The 20,135-nt window shown below is 39.9% G+C and overlaps 1 protein-coding gene across 2 annotated transcripts in view; it reads left to right on the top strand.

Moving 5' to 3' along the window:
* VEGFA (vascular endothelial growth factor A) overlaps positions 1-19,623 on the top strand; it is a 42,342-nt gene extending 22,719 nt beyond the window's left edge. For both annotated transcript variants that reach the window (XM_072410039.1, XM_072410038.1), the window contains 6 exons: positions 3,144-3,192; positions 5,826-6,022; positions 6,645-6,721; positions 6,827-6,859; positions 12,206-12,343; positions 14,515-19,623. In XM_072410039.1, coding sequence (XP_072266140.1) covers positions 3,144-3,192; positions 5,826-6,022; positions 6,645-6,721; positions 6,827-6,859; positions 12,206-12,343; positions 14,515-14,536 — 516 coding nt within the window. In that variant the 3' untranslated portion in view covers positions 14,537-19,623. The remainder of the gene's footprint in view (positions 1-3,143; positions 3,193-5,825; positions 6,023-6,644; positions 6,722-6,826; positions 6,860-12,205; positions 12,344-14,514) is intronic.
* The last annotated feature ends 512 nt before the right edge of the window (positions 19,624-20,135 follow it).

Below are 20,135 nucleotides of genomic sequence, written 5' to 3' on the forward strand. Positions count from 1 at the left end.
TTTCTATAACAATAGATTAACCAAGTAAGAGATCTAATAATACAGTGCCTAAATGCATGGTGTATTATGTGGCTGTTGGATTCGGTTTGTACATATATTCCCTTTCTGACAATATTTTGTTGTGTGCTTGTTTGGAGGCCTGATATAATATACCTACTTGAATATGTATTTTACAAGTGGTTCCTGCCATTCTTTGGTCTGCAGACTAAAATAGGCAATACTGGAATATTTTATTGCTTTGCATTGTGCTGCCAGTCTAACACCATGAGCATCCTTATAGGAAGGAAGTCCAGGGTTGATCTTTTAATGTGTTGGTGCTTTTTCCCTGTCTTGTCAGCAGGTTGGGCTGGATCAGTGACTAATCTGTATTGCTGAATTCTTGTAACTACCTGACCTGTAACTATAGCCCACTTATGATTGTACTTGTAACTGCAATTGGAGCCAACCCAAATCACTTACTTAGTAACCTATAAGAGACTGATATATTAAAAATATGTGTCACAAGAGACTACTAGCTAATTAGCTAAATAGTAATGGATGATTCTATGTTTTACCTTACCTAACATAAGCAGAAGGCAAGCTTCCTTTCTTAGCCTACATGTTAAATATTACAAAAACCAAAGATCAGTGGAACCATGCACAGCCTGATCAATAGGCTTATCCATGGGATGTCCATTCTGCATTGCAGGGAATTTTACCTATATGTCACATCAAAGACTGAATGAGGATTTCCTAACATGTCTGAATATGGTCTTCCAGATTTTACACAACATTGTTTTATGTTGTCATGAAGTCTTTGTTTTAGATGCAATTTTTGTTTTAAAACTCACCATTTTATGTATGAGTTTTTATGCTTGCCTCAATATTAGCAGAAGAGAGGCATTTATGTTATCTTTTTGCTGTCTGCTCAGGAAATAATGTTTGGTAGTTGACTCCTATTAAGGAAGTTGTTCAAGTTGTTTTTGTCCTGGCAATATAATACATAGTAGTTTCCTGTGGTCCTTTAGCGATTCTCTAGTCTGCAGATTCTACTGATGTTATTGAATTGTACTTTGTGCTTTGTAAATCAATACAGTCCCAGAACTATCCACAAGGTAACGTGAATATAACTATAGTAACATACACACTGTGTCTGTTTAATGAAGGATTTCACAGTGCTGGCAAGGACAGAACAGTGCTGGCTTGTCAGTCTGGCACCTACATGGGATCAGAAGGTCATAGGAAAACCAACAGAAGCACAAAATCAAATAAAACAGACACATGGGCTGTAAAGGCCACACAGGGCATATGTAAAGCAGTAAGGGGTGACGGCAAGAAAACAGGATGTAGCCCACCCACATCTCTTTTAACCTTGACAGAGAAATACTCTTCAATGTTGCTCAGGTTTACACAACCTGTTCTACTGCAGCTAGAAGTTCCAGCATGACCTATCCTTCAACATCTGTAGGGTCCAGACGTGGCATGGGGTGTTAAGATGCTCTGGCCTAGTAGATTTATTTTCAAGTAGATTTTTAGTGTTGTGAACTGCTCTCCCTCACCACCTAGCTAATACAATTTTAAATGGTGACATCTAAGTGGGTGCTATAAAAAGGACAGAGTATTATTTTCAGGATTAGGGTCACCTTGAGACAGTTCCCATCTTTTCATTATGACACAGCCCCAAGATTATAAAGATTATAAAGATGTACAGTGTGCTCCCCTGAAATGAACACTGCCAGTATAGACTATTATTTGCCAAGTTCTAGTTGAAGTCAGTTTATAATATGGAAGAAGGTTTTGCCTTTAGTAAATAAAAAGGAAGTGTATATAGATTGTTACAAATTAGGAGCTCCACAGACTGTACCAGGTCAAACTCTTTTTGGAAGTCACAGATAAGTTGGGTCAAAATAGGATGTTTCATATCCATCTTCCTCCTGACTTTCTTATTTTAAAAATGCTTGTTCACCTGACTGAATGCTGACCATGTGGCTTCAATATTCCTCGATTTGACTTGCCCAGACCCAAGTGTACATATAATCTGAGTAGGTATTTAGTCCTTATCTGCATATTTTATAGGTTGTGGGCTGCAAAATCTGAGAAAAAGGTCAGCATAATGGCCAGAAAACAAGTATTTGAAATGTTCGCAATGGCTTCCCCACCATTATTGTCATAATTACCTATCTGCAAACTGTCTACTCTTAAATGTTATATTGGCCTATTTGTTATTAATTTTATGCCCCCTTGATTAGCTTTAACTGCTTTGTCTTAAGAATCGGAGGTTAAAAATTTTAAAGTTGCTACCCAATTACTCTGTCTTCCAGCTCCTGAGAATGCATAACCACATCAGAATCCCCTAAGTTAAGAGCAGTATGAAAAACTACTATTTACCTAGCCATTTATTTCATTTTTTTGTGCTTTCTCAAAAGGAAAACATGATATATTTAATTATGTTTATAATAAATATGTAATTTAGGGGTCGTGCTATGTCCAGTGTTCTCCCCGGGTGCACCATCCGGCACTTTTCAGTGATCACCCGGCTGTTTTTGGGTGTTTACTGAAGAGTTGGGTCACAATACAGGGGCTGGCTCCTGCCTACACTTTCTTCCCACCCGGCTTTTCTGGGTTAAACACTGTGTGTTTGTGTCATTCTTTGGGTATACGTCCTTGGCATTGGTGAGAAGCTGATTACTGCATTTTAGATTTTGTTGTCCCTAAGGCTTTGTTCATACCTGTTATAGGTTATCACACATTTATATTACGTCTGAATGCTATTTTTTATGCATTTATAAATGAAATTCAGGAGCTGGAGAATGGCATTAATAAAATGTAAACAAGGAGTCTACTTTGAAGAGAAATACATGATTGAAAAATTAGGTCTAACACATAAAAAAATTTGATATAAGAGTGTTTGACACTCATTTATATGGACTTCTCTTAGTAGGCTCAGTGGACTATTTTAAACATACCGCTAGCAAGTGCAACCCTTGAATGCTAGTATAAATTGTCCTATTACAGTGTATAGGAATTTCAAATTTGAGCATTTGCTTGACTTCTCAGAAGCTTGAAAAATGTCAATGTAAATTTGCCTTGGGTGCCATTAAAGTATGCACTCCTGTTATGTACATTGTTTCATGTTTGTAACCTCTGTATCTTTTTAAATGCAGCTTTCCCAGGCGGCCCCTACACAAGGAAAGGAGCACAAATCCACACAAGGTTAGGATCATTTCTTTGTTGTGCTTTGCTTTTTGTCATACATTTTTTTTCTGGGACCTGTTCTGTAAACCTTTGCTCTTCAGATAAACAAGTAACTTGCTTTCTATAGTATTTAAACTGTGTGATGTTATACAGTCCAGGAGCCATATAAAGAAATGGCAATTCATGCTGATTATCACAGGGTGAGGTCACGTGTACATATCTGTATCTTTGCTGATATGCAGGCTATGTGCAGCACCTGGGCACTAATATTATACAATGACAAGATGTCCCTCCAGTGTTGTGGCATAGCTGGGACAACAAGTTAAAGGGCAGCAGCATACAGATCCCATGTTCCAGAGACTTGTCACATGCTGCAATCTGAACCTTGGAAATTCTGGACGTGCAGAAAGGGCTGTGTGCTGTACAGATGATTTCTACTGTGTGGCGAATCGTCACCTATATCAGGATCATTATTCATTTAGAATCTCACAGCTTCTCTGTTCCATTCAACTGGCTTTGCCTAAATAATCAAAATATGCTTTTACCGAGTATAGTCAGTTGGTAGGGCTATGACCGGGGGAATTCACTGTACATTCACAATACTCGCATAAAATGTCTCATTGTTATTTCCTATTATTATCCCGCCTGCAGTGGTTTAAGATTAGTCAGCCCATTTATTTTAGGCTTGTGAAACGTGGGGAGCGTGCAGTAGGAGGAAGGGGGGGGGGGGGTGCAGGGAAACACTCCGTCACTCCATGCTAGCATTGTTATATAGTCACGAATCATATGACTGCACCACCGAATGGCTGTGCTAGCCACGTAATCTGTATAAACTTCCAATAGTATCATCGTGTTTATATTATAAATCTTTTCTAAGGTGACCTTTATTGATGATGTCTGCAAATTATAGAATATCAAACTATTTCCTTCAATTTATTTCTATTGTACCATTTTGTGTTCTTGCTGAATAAATAAAAAATCTCCCGCTGTAGGGGATCATTTTCATGATGTAATGTACAGTTTATAAGACTGGGTTATCCTTCTTCTCAGGGCTGCAAGCATGGCGCAATCATCCTCTCTGCTCTCCTACACACCAGCTGCCCATCTGACCTGTGCACACACATTGTCATTAACTCAAAGTTAACTTAACTCATTAACCTAAAGCACACATGTTGTATTTTTACTTTCTACAGTTCTGGAAAAAAACATCTGATAGTGATTAGATAGCAGCTATCTACTAGTGCCAAAAAACCATATCCAAAATTAAAGTTCTGTTTATAATTTACTGCAAATATATTTCTTCCTTTGTGCAAATTCCAAAGTGAACATATATTAGTCAGCAGGAAAGTGCAGTGTGTGCCAATGTAACATGCAGTGATATGAGCAGGAAAGTGCAGTGTAGGAAAGTGCCTGCCAATGAAGGAAAAAGATACATTTTTTTCAAATTGTGTGAGAAAAACATAAGCTTAGTTGTATCATAACTCTTTAGAAATGTCCATTATAACATGCAATGGTTTAGCATGGGAGTGAAGCTCACACAATACAAAAATACTATAAGTGACAGGAAAATGGTTATTAATCTTCCCAGATTTAGCAAAATGCAGTGGGGATCATGTTTTGTTGGGGGGAGGGTTTCTCAGCTGCCTTTAGCAGTGCTGATAGGGGGAAGGGCACAGTTCCAGCAGCTGCTCTGGTGGTCTCCAGTGCTGGACCACTACAGAGGGAGAACGGTGCTGTGTGGTGAGGTGGGGGGGGGGTTATATAAGGACTTCTGACACCCGCATATCACAGCCACTGTGTTTCCATTAGCTAGTTCTCCATGTAGGGACGAGCTGGAGCAGATTTTTCTTGTTCATGAGGCTAGAATGAAAGAAAGCACAGCAGAAGGTGTAATATAGTTTTACAACAAGTGTTTTGTCTTTTGGGATTTTGGTAGGGTTATAGGGTTATGTTATGGGGGCATGGCATGTCCCCAGCTGGATGGAAGCTCCTGTAACAATCACTAGTCACTGGCAGGGAATCCAGTAAGATTTTTAGGGGTTTAACTATAATCCCAGCAGCCAATGAAACAATCACACTGGGATGCAGAAACTGTGAGGGAATTTTTCCTGCTAATCCAGACACCATGTGGCTGAACACTTCTTGACTAGCAGCCTTTGTCCTTTTGCTGAGAAATGCGGCTCTAATTAGTTCCCTCACATGTAGCTCAGTATATTCCCCCTATAAGGACTCCAGACGCTGAGAGTTTCCTCTTCTCTGCAATAACTGGGTAAAAGCGTGTTGGTGCATAATCTGACAGCACCAGCGGATGTAGCCATGATGTGCCATTATCTAGCTGGCAACCTTTTTGGTGGCATCACTGAGACATAACTCCAGGTTCATGTACTTTACAAGTCAGAACAGAGTGATGGTGGTAATGTGATGGCAGCATTTAGTTTTCTTTTCTCACCAGGTGATTCTTCTAGTTGCACCCTATCTTAGGGTGACCAAGATCTCTAAAGCTTTATCTTTTATACCACCGTGTTGTCCCCCTTCTACAGAACACCTCTATCTCTTCTTTAAAACTTGTTTCTCAGATTTTATTTTATTTTTACCACCAATTATAAAGCCTGAAGGTTCCTGATAAATCTTTCTTTTATCATATTGTACAGTGGTTTCCTTCTTGGAAGTATATGACCGCAGTGTGTGCCAGGTTCGGGAGACCTTGGTGGACGTACTCCAGGAGTATCCAGATGAGGTGGAGTACATCTTTAAGCCATCCTGTGTGCCCTTAATGAGATGTGCGGGCTGCTGCAGTGATGAGAGTCTGGAATGTGTGCCAACAGGCTGGCAAAACATCACAATGCAGGTACCGTTTCAACCACCTGAAAGAGTACAAATTGTAGCACATATAAACTTTCTTAGAGTCTCATGTTTCTACAACTTCCTCCATCTTAATACTTTGCCAGTCTAGTGTAGTGTGAATATTTGAATCCAAATGTTTTGGTTTTTTTTTTTTTTGTAAATGTCATATCTTACTTTGGTGTCAGTATGGAGGAGAGTTGGATTTTTTTTTAAGATTGTGCTTTAGATAGATAGCTGTTAATTGATGTTGAGGGGTGACTCATAGGGCTCAAAGCTCCCAGTCTGTTCAACCCAATTTTTGCCCACAATTGACAACCGGTCAGGGCACCTCTTGTCTGACACCTGCCAGGCTTGATCCGCAACTGTCAACATCCACAATCTCTACAACTAATCTATCATGGGCTAAATTATTTTTCAGCTTTTCAAATTGTGAGTTTAGACTCAAGAAAGAAAATGAGATAAACTGTTCTTTTTGTTGTGGCTGAGGATGTTTAGGGTAAATTTTCAGAAAATCCTGAAGTCCAGCTTTAGGAAAATAGCGTGCTGAGAAAAGGACTTTCCATGACTTAAGTCTCCGGACAAGGTCACAAGTCAGGAGAAGTGACGGTTGTTTCTTTTTTTCACAGATCTTAAGACTTAAGCCTCACGTCAGTCAGCACATTGTAGAAAAGAGTTTCCAGCAACACACTCAGTGTGAATGCAGGTAAGGAAGATGGCACCTCATGTGAACCTAGAGTAGCCTTATGTCAGCTGTCATCTGCTGATCTCTCTACCATCAAATTCTTATCATTTCTTGTTTTCCCTACAGACCAAAGAAAGAAATTAAAGGCCAACAGGAAAAGTAAGTGACTTTTTTTGTATCTTGGGTCACATGTCTCATTTAGAGAATTCCCCTGTCAATAACCCTAACAATGCTAAAAGTTTTTGATACTTTGTCGGGGGTTAATGGACCAAGATGGATAGGGTCCATAATTAGACAGATAGCTGTCTCTTCTACTCAATTAGCAATGCATAGCTCTATGCTTGATGAGTCATTGATTGAGAATTAATTGTCAGGTCATGGGACACTATAGATATGTATTCTATATTAAGGAGTATGGTGCAGGGGAGGTGAGCATATTGTGACTGATGATACATTTTAGCAGTATGTCTTAATATATTATTCACATGTTCTCTGCTTCTCTAACTCCGCTGTATAGTAGATGTGGGGTCTGTGTGGGATTATATGATCCCAGCTGGCATACCTGATGTCTACTATTATCAGTTTTCGGTAATTCTAACCTTCGGTGAATGGAGCATGGTTCTCGATTCTATGCATGTTATCTTTTCTAGGGGAAAGCCAATTGCTGTACAATCTCTATACATCTCTAATAATGTTCTGCCTTCCTTCTTATAATACTTTTTTTTTTTTATTTCAATACTGTGGTGTGTTTTCCATCATAGTATGTCGATCCTGTTCTACCCCAGTGTATATCATTAGGGTTTACAAAATTCAGTGTTATGTACTGTACAATTTATGGATTCCAAGGTTATTTACAGTTTAAAGAATTTGTTGTTATTTATAGGTATACAGACTTCAGTGTTAATAATAGTGATTTGTCCATGATAGTTTGCAAGGCTCAGGTCCTTTTCTCCAGGTTGCCCAACTTTTACAGACCCCAGTTTTTTTTTTAACAGAACTCAGCGTTTATTAGAGTTTATAGACTACAATATTAGTAAAGGCATAATCACCATCCTAATATTCAAGGCTCGGGTCCTTGACTTCAAAACCTTTAGCTTTATGGGCTACATTGTTAGTCCCTGGAAGTTTTTTTTTTTTTCTTTTTTAGCTGGATGGGTGGATAAGAGCCCAGGGGGATACAGTAAGGGCGTCTTCTTAGACCCTGTTGGAACCTGCCATCTGGCATCAGTGCAGCTGAATCTTTCTTCCAAATACTCTTGCAGCATCATGCTTCATTCCTGCTGGTAGCAAGAACTCCAGGTTTGGAGATGTTAACCTGTTTACAGCTGCCAGACCATTTGTGATGTGAACTAGTTTGTCCCCTTCAAGAAGGTAAAAGTAGATGGGCAAAAAAATTCCTATGCCAGAATCCACATCTGTGCCTACTTTTTCTAATTCTGTTAGTTTAGATTTTATAGCAGGGCTTTCATGCTAAATGGAAGATCTATTTGGTTTGCTTACAAATGGCCAAAAATCTCTAAAAAATGAAAAATATTTACCGTGGCATGGGTGATGTCACTATGCCACTTGAAGGAAAATGTACTCGTTCAGTAGGAAATATAAATCTATTTGTGTTAAGGAAGAAGGGTACTAGAAAAATACCAGACTTTTCATTTGGCATGGAAGGTACCCCTAAATTGTAATTAAATCTTGAAAATGGTGCTACTGGGCCCAATGGGGTTTGAGACCTTGGTCTTCTACAATGTTTTAATATTAGTGAAAACCTCAAAGTCACCTGCTGGAAGGGTCTGGGCAAGACATACTACTTGAGGGCGGGTCCCACAGTGCTTTGCTCTAGAAAGAGCAATGTTTTTCCTATTAGGCTTACTATTAATATCCAGCCACGTGTGTGGAAAAGGTCACCTCTGTTCTTTATGCAGCTTCCAAATTATGAAGGGGGAGATGACTTATGGTGACATTGCTTCTGACTTGCTCCCACCAGCAAACTGATGTGCTTTGCAAATTGATAAAGATGATATGGACAAGAGTTGGCTAAGAAAAATTGTCTTTGACAACATCTGCGGGAGATGGCAGGAGATGGGAGTGGTCATGCTGCCACTATCTTCAGCTTTCCTGTTTGTATATGTGGGCTCAGTCATAGGTGCTGCATTCCAGCTCATTATGCAGGTATTATTCAGGCAGGTACAAAGGACTGTATGTATCTGCTCCAAGACAACCGCCAGTATCTCTGAATATTTATCTGATTCTGCAGCAGTCATGTATTAGCTGTAATTAGAGGTTACAGCATACCTGTCCTTGTTTTTGAAGAAGCTCCCTTCTGTAATCAATCTTGGCGTAAAACTATACTTGTGACTGTCCAAGCGGCATCGTCTACAGGAAATCATCCAATAATGTAAAATAATCATGTTGGACTCTTGGAATCACATTGGACTCGGTGATGGTCAAAATACTAAGTGTGGCAGAATTACTGTCACTAAATGTATATGCCACTCTACAAGAAAGAAATTACCAAATCATTTATTTAAATGAAGCCAGTATTATAAATATTCTCCTTTACTGTCCCTGATTAAAGTCCTAGGGAAGAAAAAACATCTGGGACATCAAGGCTTTAATTATTGGATACATATGTTGGTTGTCCTGCTTGGGTGGAAACATTACCAAACAGCAGAAATGTACAGTCCAACGTTTCTATCACTGGGAAGCAATAGGATTTCATCATGTTTGTTACTGGGAATAGATCAGAAGATCCAGAGGAATCCAATGTGCAGAATAAATGCTACTCTGTATTCTCCATTAACACCACATCATTTGGTGGTTAGTTTCTGATTCCTTTACTTATCCCTGAAAGCATAATTTGATGGTTGTCACCAGTTCACTGCCCTACCTGAAGAAGAACTTGGAATTTATTTCTGCTTTGAGTGTTCTGATTGTCCCCGACAACCTCATCCTGAATACCTAATACAACCCATTAACGCTGCTGTCAGGCACCCTACGCATGCCATATCGACCTCCGTTCTACCTAGTTTCTCTCGTTTTTTGCCCTTTCTCTCTGTCTCTCGCTCTTTGTTTATTTTTTTTCTTCCAGAAAAGCAAAACGAGGGAAGGGCCTTAAACGAAAGCGCAAGAAAATCCGGTACAAATCGCACCGCTTGTACGTTTGTATCGTGTGCTCACTAAAATATCAAAACACCAAATACAATATGGCATCGTTTCATATCATTCCACAAATTAATACAATTAATCTGCTTGTGTGTCTTTCGGATCAAAATAAATAAAAATTGGGAACAGTAATTGAAGGGCTTTGTGGTGATGGGTATTGATTTGCTGGGAGGGTGTTCAATGCGCTGTCTTAATGTCATCATGAGACTTGGTGTTTTAGCCAATAATCCACAGTTACCAAAGATCTCAACAACTGATTGGATGACTTCTGACCTTGTTCCTGATTGTGCCCTCTACTAGTTGTTAGAAAAGTTCTAGCTTCTGGAACAGGAACAATCCTTTTTATAGAGGTAGCTCGTTTTTCTCTGGGGACTCTCGCCATCTTTTCAGATCTCATGATTACATTGGGTCAGCTTGTCATGGTGGGAATAAGGAGGTGATGGCTCGTGACGGCACTGGTGGTGATAGCATCCTCGTTTCTTTCACAGTCCATTGCTTGGTTGCATTTATATTGGCACATTGGTCATTGTGACATGCAAGATTGCTTATAAATGGGCTGTCCGTTAGCTGACTTCTATTCTGTTGGCTGTGATAATGGCTGTGGTTTGTCTTGAAACTGCAGCAAAGAACTATGAACAACTGTTTCACTTTGATTTTTTTTTTTTGGCTTGAATACACAGGCTGCCTTACAATTACTCATTGAGCTTGAATCTGCAAGATCAACAATTGCCATCTTTGCAGTCACAGTGGCCTCCCCATCCTTTCCCATTCCCACATGGCCATCACAAAAAGCAGTCTCTTTATGAGCCAAAGTGATGCCACTTTACATACCAGCCCACTTGTCTTTTATCTTCATCAGATGAGCATATACCTTTACATATGACTCATACTGATTCTTTTATTTAGGTATTGTCACTTTGTGTGCTGCAATACTCAGGAAATCTCTGTATCTGCTTCACGTTGGGTCCTAACTGAGACTGCAGTCAGTTGATACACATATGCCATGCTTCGAGGTTGGGAAAGAATGCAAAATGGCTGATGTCAATCCAGGAAATGTGTACTTTTCTGATATTTAAACTGACCCTTATCTACAAATATTGTTGACTCTTAGACTGTGATTATTGATTTAAATTCTCTTGTTCATACCTTAGAATTTAAATAAATTCTGGCCCAGAGTAATGGCAGTACACAAGTGGTGTGGGCACAGCCATTTTCTACTCTTGTGTATGTGATCAAATATTTAGACATTGTTGATTTTCTTTCTAACAAGTATAAAGTGGCAGTGTCTAGCACATTTTCCTTTGAAACTTTGCTCTACTTACTTTCACCTCTAATCCTAAAATGCTGCATTTGGAAGGCTTGGTAAATTTGGGTTCCTAATTCCTGTACTCACGCCAGTCTCTGATTAACACCTTGATTAACTCTTTCCCAGCAGAGTGAATCTCATGATTCGTCTCCTGCACATTTAGTCTTGAATGTATTTGTAATAAGCACAAAAAGCTGCATGCCTAATGTGATGATCACATAAGAAATTAATTTTGTGTCTTCCTTCCAAATGCAGCTTCCTAATGCTATGCAGTCTGCTTTTTTCTGCTTCTCTCTATGTCTTTATATGAGAACACAGGAAGGTGGCTGAATACTGGTGTAGAGCGGTGGGGGAAGAATAAACCACCTTGTGTGTTGATAGGCTACACAACATAAAAGCCAATCATTACAATGGCTGTTATTAGGGACTGGGTTGGTGAATCTCACAGAACCCAATCTCTTAGTGACAACCTTTCACTAAATGTGACCTGCTCTGCCCAGAATATCGGTCAAGGAACAGGGAGGTGGGGGAAGAACATGCCACTTTGTGTGTTGATATGCCATACCGCATGGTGGCAGGTCAGTGCAAGAATTGTGCATAGAGATTGGGTTTATGAGTCTTAGTGACCCACTTTTTGATTCTCTATGACTATCTTCTGCTGAATGTCACCTGCTCTTCCCTGAATATCAGTCAAGAAACAGACAGGTGGGGTAAGAACAAGCCACCTTGTGTGTTAATGAGCTGTGCAACATAAAAAGCCAGTCACTTCAAGGGCTGTTCATAGAGATTGGGTTACTTGAGTATTGTACTGACCCACTCATTCTGTCTCTCTCTCGGTGACCACCTTCCAGCGAATATGACCTGCTTCCTCAAAGTAATAGAATGGAAGTTTCAAAAGCAGGACTGTCAGGTGGTCACTCTGGGGAGTTCTTAAATGAAGGGTTTGCTTGTAATATGTTTAGGAGTAATGCATGTTGACGTTTCTCTTGCTGTTGCGCTGTAGCTTAGAACTTCTTTTTTTTTCCTTTTGCTTTTTGCAGTCATTGTGAGCCTTGCACAGACACAGAGAGGAGAAAACACTTGTTTGTCCAAGACCCCCAGACCTGTAAATGTTCCTGTAAAAACACAGACTCACGTTGCAAAACGAGGCAGCTTGAGTTAAACGAAAGGACTTGCAGGTTGGTTTTACTCACACATGGAAAGAAATGCAATGCAAAGATAGAGCTGCTTAATACTGCTGTTTGCTGCTTGAAACTGTCTTCTCAAAGGATAGTGCTCTTTTCCTTTCACTGTCCATCTTCAATATTCTGTCCTTTGTCCTCTGTGTGCTCCATATTTGCACGTTAACAACGTTTCAGTGACAGTCTTCTACAAATACACCTGTCCTGCCATTAGTAGAGGAGATCATTGGGGCATTTTAGAAGCTGAGTTAAGCAAGAATAATAAGTATGGGTTTCATGTACCCGACTGGTGAATAGCACTGGTAATGTATGGAGCGAAGGTGTGTTGTCTGAAAAAGACTTCTTTAAATACCCAAAAAACCTATAAATGGTGTTTTGATGTATAGAAAATAGAGTAGTTTGAATTTGCTTACATGTGTGCAATGACGGAAATACTGTAAAGTCAGTTATATACTTTATGCAGAAGATTTTATATCCATCCATACGTTTAGAGCATGGACTAATATTTTTTGGGGTCCTGCACTCTCTATAAATTGACATGTGTAGAGAGAACCCAACTGCCTTGCAGCTGGAATTTATTTTTAATAGAGTTTCCTCGGGGAACCCAATTAGAGCAGTATGTTGTCTTCCACTAGGAGAGGCAAGAGGCCTAGAGCAGTCCAGCCATATGGGTCCCCTCTTTTCGCTGACCTCGCTCACTAACATGCGCTGTGCCACCTCTGTGCAGTAAAGTAAGTGACCCCAAATAACACCTGCTTCTTTCTCCATATTTTTCATCTCTGCCCTAGAAGATGCTTTCATGTATATTTTGGCTAGTATTGGAACATGTTTTCCTTTGAAATGTGTAAAACTAAGCCTTTAAAGTTTGTCCAACAGATCACATCTCAACTGTTCTCACAAATAGGGGGTGGGGGAAATGTTTGTTTTTACTGCACCATGACTATAATAACCCAGGATGAAAAGTGCATGCCCTGCCATATTCTTTCCTTGTAATGTCCTTTCATATGACATTTGTGGATAAAGCCACCAAGGAATCCTTATACAAGACCAATTTGTGGCTCAACATTCAACTACTGGCAAAGAAAAAAAAAAAAAGTTCTTTACCTTCTGTCATTCAACAGTTAGATTGAAGTTAGCCTTGTCCAAGTCTGTGAGAAAGTGGGAGTGTTTCTGGCATCCATCTGACCTACATATATAAAAATGAGCCAATAAGTCCTAAAGAACCCTTGTCTAGCAAAACAGTCTGAAAATAATATATTTCTGACTGCCATAGGCTGTAGATGAGCAGACTGGATGGAACATCAATGATTACATATCTATGTAACTAATATGTAATACTTTGAGGAGTACAAACTCCTGTACTATAGGTGGATAGTGTGTGAATGATTTTGTCACTGTCAAGCTTCCAAACCTTTTACCCAAATCAATTATTTTTTTTAAATTTTACTCCCTTTGCTGTCCCAACTTTCTTCTAAATTGTTACCGACTACCCTGTGCAGATAAAAAAAGGGGAGAGTTTAGTTAATTTGCATATAATGGTTTATACCAGCGTTTCCCAAACGTATGCAGTTCATCACACCTCGGACCAGAATTAATATCTTACAACATACAGATCCCCCATACAGGCCTCAGACTAATCTATGTACATATAGCCCCTGAATCCATCTCAGACCCGTCCATATATATATAGAGATCCCCAATCCAGACTTCAGACCAGCATGGTGCCAGGCAGACAGTGAGACGATCTTGTGGCTAATGTCCCATGACTGGAAGCATGGCTCCATGCTTGCTTGTATGTGGGGCAATGTAATGTTCACTAGAGCTTTTTACCGTCCTGGTAAGCAAAATTCACTACTGGATGGTAACCCTGCCTGCAGTACCCCTGGAAACTTTCTGCATTGCTCTGGGAACCACTGGCCTGTACAAGCTAAACCTGGGTGCTTTGGTTAATGTGCTGCTTTGTAGGAATCCAGAATAGTTTTATTTGGGATGCTGTGACATTCTAAACAGAATTTTGGATGCCAGCATAAAAAGTTTATTATAGAAACTGTTGGGATAGTTTGAAATGGCATAAATATTGAATTCTTCTTTTCATTGTGTATCAATTTTCTAGCATTATTTACGTATTCATAAACTTTCCCTTTGTTCTTTCTTCCCCCCAATATCAGATGTGAAAAGCCACGACGGTGAGATCAGTAAAGAGTCTCCAAGAAGAGACAAAATGGAAGAAAAATGAAGGATCGAAATCAGCACAGCACTTTCTCATGCATTCCAAGTCCCACGGAGGGCAGAATAACTGTAGAATTCAGTTATAAATCCCATTTCTCCTTCTCCTTAACACATTTGATGCTGCTACACATTGAGAGCCAGAACAGCGGGGTCATTTCCGGATTCTTATAAATATATTATTATTATTATAAGTAAATATAGATATATAAATATATATATATTTCTGTATATATATATATATTGGATTTTTCTTAACAGAGTAGTAATTTACTGGACTGGTGGCCGACTCAAACTACATTTTTTTTTTATGATGTAGCGAGGTACAGCCGCTCCACCGACACTAAACTCTAATAATATTAATTGTTCTGGACTGTAATCTGTTGTTGCTATATCTCTGCTAAACCCTACTTACAAGACAAAAACAGGTCAAATATACCCTGCTGACGTGTTCTGGAATCACGCAAAAATCGATCCTTCACAACAAAACGTGCCGTATGCCCTCTCCAGAGAGACTATTTCAGGAAGTGGAGTCAAAGTGGTGTCAGAAGCCGGCCTGGGATAGTTTTCATTGTGTAGCTCCACCCCGGAGGACCTTCTCAACGTCATCTGTGTGTGTATGGTTTTTGGGTATGTGAACTACTTCATTCGACGATGGAAAGGCTTTGAGAAAAACTCTGTGACTTTTATTTCCGACGGACGCTTTCGTTTTATTTGTCAGCCAAAAAAAGAAGAAACTTTTTTTTTTTAAATAAAGTGACCTGTTGGCTCCATTTTGTCAGGCATATGCTGAGCCAGTACCAGATAAATCTCTGTGGTCTTAAAAAAGCAAATTAACACTATTAGTCCAAGAACTCACAGAAGCAAGGACAGAATCTGGACCAAAAGGAGGTCGCGAGAGAGGAATGGTTCCGGATGATGGATAGATAGACTGGTATCGGCATATAACGTGAACTCTTGTACATTGAGTTATTTACTCACCCCAGTGAGGAAGACTCACTCATAATGAGTGGAATCGTCTATATTAAGAGTAAGACTCACTCAATGAGTGCAGCTTGCTGTTTTAATGAATGAGACTTGTTTATGTTGAGTGAGGCTGCCTTCCAGTGGGTGAAAGGTTCCCCACCCCCTCCCATCCCCACCAAGTCACAGAACCAGGACTGGCTCAGCATGTCTGAGAATGTGAAGCAAGCTGGTCCAAGCACACATTATGACAATGTAACCCCCGAGTCCTGGAGCTGCATTATCTTGTGGCGTCACTGGAGTCTATAGAAATGTATTCACTGTAACATTGTCTATGTCACTCATGTATACAGACACACACACCCTCCCCCTGTTATAAGGTTCCATGTGAATGGAGAACACGGATGTCGCTCCAGGGACTTGCACACAGAATCGTCAGGTGCCAGCACAGCCAAACGAGCTTGTCTGTGCTTCTTGATAACAATGCCGTCTGAAGAAGTTGCTGCACACTGAAACCAGCTCAAATTGAAAATTTATGGATGATATGATCAGCAAACATCTTCTGCCTGGGTCCTTGCTGCTTATGCGTTTCACCCACAACACTTGTAGGTTTAGCTGGGGCTTAGGGGTAGAGATGCAATAAGGGGCAGGAGTTCATATCAACTGGATTCTGTATCACAGCACATATTTTAAAGTTGTAGTATTGCAGGATACCTTTTCACCGTGTATCCATTTACTACATGGAGTTGTGTTGATAAATGTCTTAATGAAGAACATCATCCTGAACTCCTTCCATAAAGAATAAAACATTTAATCCCTATAGACACATATTTAAAATCCAAATATAAAGCGTATATTTAAATTGGCTGTGGAGAATATTGAAACGCTTGTCCTAGATGACAATAAAGAAAAAAGGACCGTGAGGTAGAGAATGTGGTAAAGAGGCAGTTTGAGCTGACTATAGTGTGTGCAAATGTCTTTGAATTGCATTGTTAGGTTCCATGTGCCTTGCAGCATTACAACCAGTGCACCAAGAGGCCCTGACATATGTTCTGCTGAAAGGACTTTAGTGCCAATGAAAGATTTATGACGTGATACTAATGACACAAATAAAGAGTGAACTCCCGTGTAGGGGACTCGGCTCCTTTTGCTGCTAGGCTGTGTGTTAGACTGGCCATACACAGGTTGACTTCCCATCCCCAATTTGTTCGATTGTTTTAGCAAATTGATTTGAATTTTTGAATTCATTTAACCAAATGCAATTGACATCAAAGATAAAATTGAAAGAAATCCAATTGGCTGAATAGGAAAACTTCTGTTGACCCTCTGATGGGTTCATTGAGGCCTGAATTATGGTGCATGTGCACATATGCTTACCTTCATTGTGCTTTCTTCCTGTTAGGCCATATATCAAGGTTAGTTGTTTAAATTTCAGATTTTCAATCGGTGGTCGACATTGATATTAAACAAGTTTGTTGAACTGCACATTGATTGAACTAAAGTCTACTCGTGTATGGCTAGCAATACATCGCAAACCCTCTCTAAACACAAAGCGGTCTGAGAAATGAATTTGCTGAGGTGATAAGTCTGTGTGGATGAATACGTGCGGTGGTCAGTGTTAACCCTTTCAAGACAGGAAAGCTTATAAGGGATCATGTTGCAGGCTTGTTGCTTGCGAAGCCATTCATTACACGCAAAAGCCCCAGCAAGAAACTCGATTCTATAGAGAGTCTAATATTACCCGCATTTAACCGCACCCTGTCCCCACCCGCCACTTCTTCCTTTACCCCACTCTCTAGTGCCAAATACAGACTCACAGGTTAGCATATTAATAATCATGTGTGACAAGTGCCTTTGCAGAATGTACAGCACATTATAGAGCTACTGACACCCCTGAATATGCAGTCCGTGGGCCTCGGACCTTAGCGGTCCATAAACCCTGTAGCTCCAATACACACTGTAGCTGATAGGAGTCGGCTTCCAGCTCTCCCAATCTGTAGTGTGTGTATGTGTATACATGGGTGCAGACGCAGTTCACTACACCATACTTTATTTAATATCATTTTGTTGATAAATTAATTACATTTTTTGTGAGGGTACAGTATTTTTTTTGTTATATATTTAAAATAATTTATGAAAAATACATGAATTGTCCAATGTTTTTACCTGGTTTCTGTAGTGGTCTCTTAATTTCTTTAATTTCACCATGCCTGTAGCTCAAAGCAGGTTCAATTTGCCAATGTATTGTTGTCAGATATTAAGGGGGGAGATACAGGACAACAAGATACGTGTCTGTGTAAGACCACTTCTTATGACTCTTTTGTCTCCTCCTTCACTGTCCTGCAACCAACATGGGGCTCTGAAAACCCAAATGTTACCAGTAGCATGATCCAATTTATTGCCATAGATGCCCTGTAAATGATCTACTTCACCCCTAAGTCCATTCGACTGCAAAACCAGAAGTTCTGTGACTGGCAATATTTAATAACTTATTTATGATAAATAGCAAACTGTTATAGAAGAAGATGGAATGGCTTATAAAACTGCAAAGCTGCAATAATGTGGGCAGAAAATCATTTGAGTGTATGTGTGATGCACTCTGTATTGTGGTCAGAGGAATCCCCCTTTAGATGTATTCTTTAAGCTGTATGCACATGTGTGATGGGTGGGATTGTCCAGGTTAAGGATCAGCTTTTTAATATTGTGTGTTGGGTCAGCGGTGGCCAGGTACCAAGAATCTCTCTTTCCGCTCACATGCAAATCCATTAGATCAGTCCATTTTGTTTGTTGACTCACCTGTGCAAAAGTAAATCTTTGCTTTGTGGTCCTGGAACCGCCTTCCCAGTGTTAATGATCCCAAAAGCACTAGATACAGTGCAGAATGCCTGATTGCTTTGTGTTGTTCCGTGTGAGCTTGTCTCGGCAGTCCTGTAACTGAGCACACACAAAGGTGGTGGGAGGCTCGGGATACCATGAACAATCCCAGGCACCTGAGACTCAAGGATGAAGTGTTATCTTCAAAGGTAATCCCGGCCCTTTGTGCAGCATCAAAGTCTTTCAAGGAAAGGAAGTGCGGCTGATAAAACTCCCAAGAAAGGCTGCACAGAGGACTGCGGAACAATTCATTGCCATTCTTTTTAGCAGTGAAAGGGTTAGACTTATCCAAAAATAACATTTTTGCCAGGTAATGACTTTTTAGTCCTTCCACTGGAGTGTGACAATGAACAGTAGTGCTTAGAAATGGTTTGTTTGGTGTATGGCCCTCTTATGTGTTCTCCCAGCCAAACCCAAAGCTTTGAACTTGGAAAGAACTTGCACTTTCTGTGGGATGATTGAAAAATAAAATGGTCTTGTGTAGCATTAAGCATTGCAGCCACTAGCACAGAATGATCCGAATTATGGATTATATTGCGTTTGCCATGGTACTGGGCTCCTGGCATTTAGAGTGACCTGACTTGCTCCTGAATTTATCAGTCTTACCTAATATTCTCTGGTTAGCCATAGCTTCATGATCCAAAACATAACCCATCAGCCAGCCTCTAAGTGTTAACTGCTGTAATACAAAGTATTTCATTCTTTATTTTCTGCATTTCATAAATGGAAATCAAAGTCATTCGCGGCTGAGCAGATGATACACTGCAAACTCCAGTCATTATGTAAGGCCGTGAAAAGGCGTCCTTTGTTTGCTAACCCCGCTAGAAGTGGCATGGCGTGCTTCTGCTGACACGTTCGGTGCGTTAAATCTGCATGTCGACCATTTTAGCACTGCGCCTGTAGCTAATAAATGCCATATAACACATAGTGACTGCACTATACCACGAAGCCTCGGGCAGCCCGTTTAGTATTTGTATATTTGTGCATTACTCAGATACACTGCAGGTTTAGCCTTCTGTAAATAAAGACAAAAACCGTCAAAAGACCTAATTCTGCCTAACATTTTTTAATTGTAATTATGTGTTTTTATTTATTGGTGCTATCCTTTGTTATTGTTGTGAAACGCCGTCATTAACACGTCTTTCTTTCCAGATTGAAATATTATGTAGACATATTTATTTTTAAAAGAAAGCATAAATCCATTATTCAAATCACACGCTTGCTTTGTTTTTATTAATAGAAAATGCAGCCAATGGGGAAATTTTACATTTATGAGTGCAAGAGGAAATGTTCTGTAGACCCAAACCAGGAGAAATAGCCAATCACATCTAAAGATCCAAAGATCTGACAATATGGATAGACTTGTTTTATACCTTGGATATCGAGTGACCGATGGGCTGTCTGTATATTTTACAGTGCTGGCACCATCTCCTGCTTTCCAGGATACACAAACCCCAAAAATGAGCAAACAGCATTCATTAAAAAAAGAAATTGCTGTAAATTAAAGAGTCAGTTTATCGAAAATGTATTTTACTGTGTTAGGTGCTGACCACATGGCAGATTCTTTTTTCTCCTAATCTAAAAATTTATACCTACTTTTCAGTAAATTAAAGAGTGAGATTTCCCCCAGTGATTTCTGTCTCTGCCCCTCCCACAATGGGGAGATTTCCCCCAGTAGTTTGTGTCTCTGCCCCTCCCACAATGGGGAGATTTCCCCCAGTAGTTT

This window comes from Pyxicephalus adspersus, chromosome 4 (genome assembly GCF_032062135.1).
Source record: "Pyxicephalus adspersus chromosome 4, UCB_Pads_2.0, whole genome shotgun sequence".
Classification (NCBI taxonomy): Eukaryota; Metazoa; Chordata; class Amphibia; order Anura; family Pyxicephalidae; genus Pyxicephalus; species Pyxicephalus adspersus.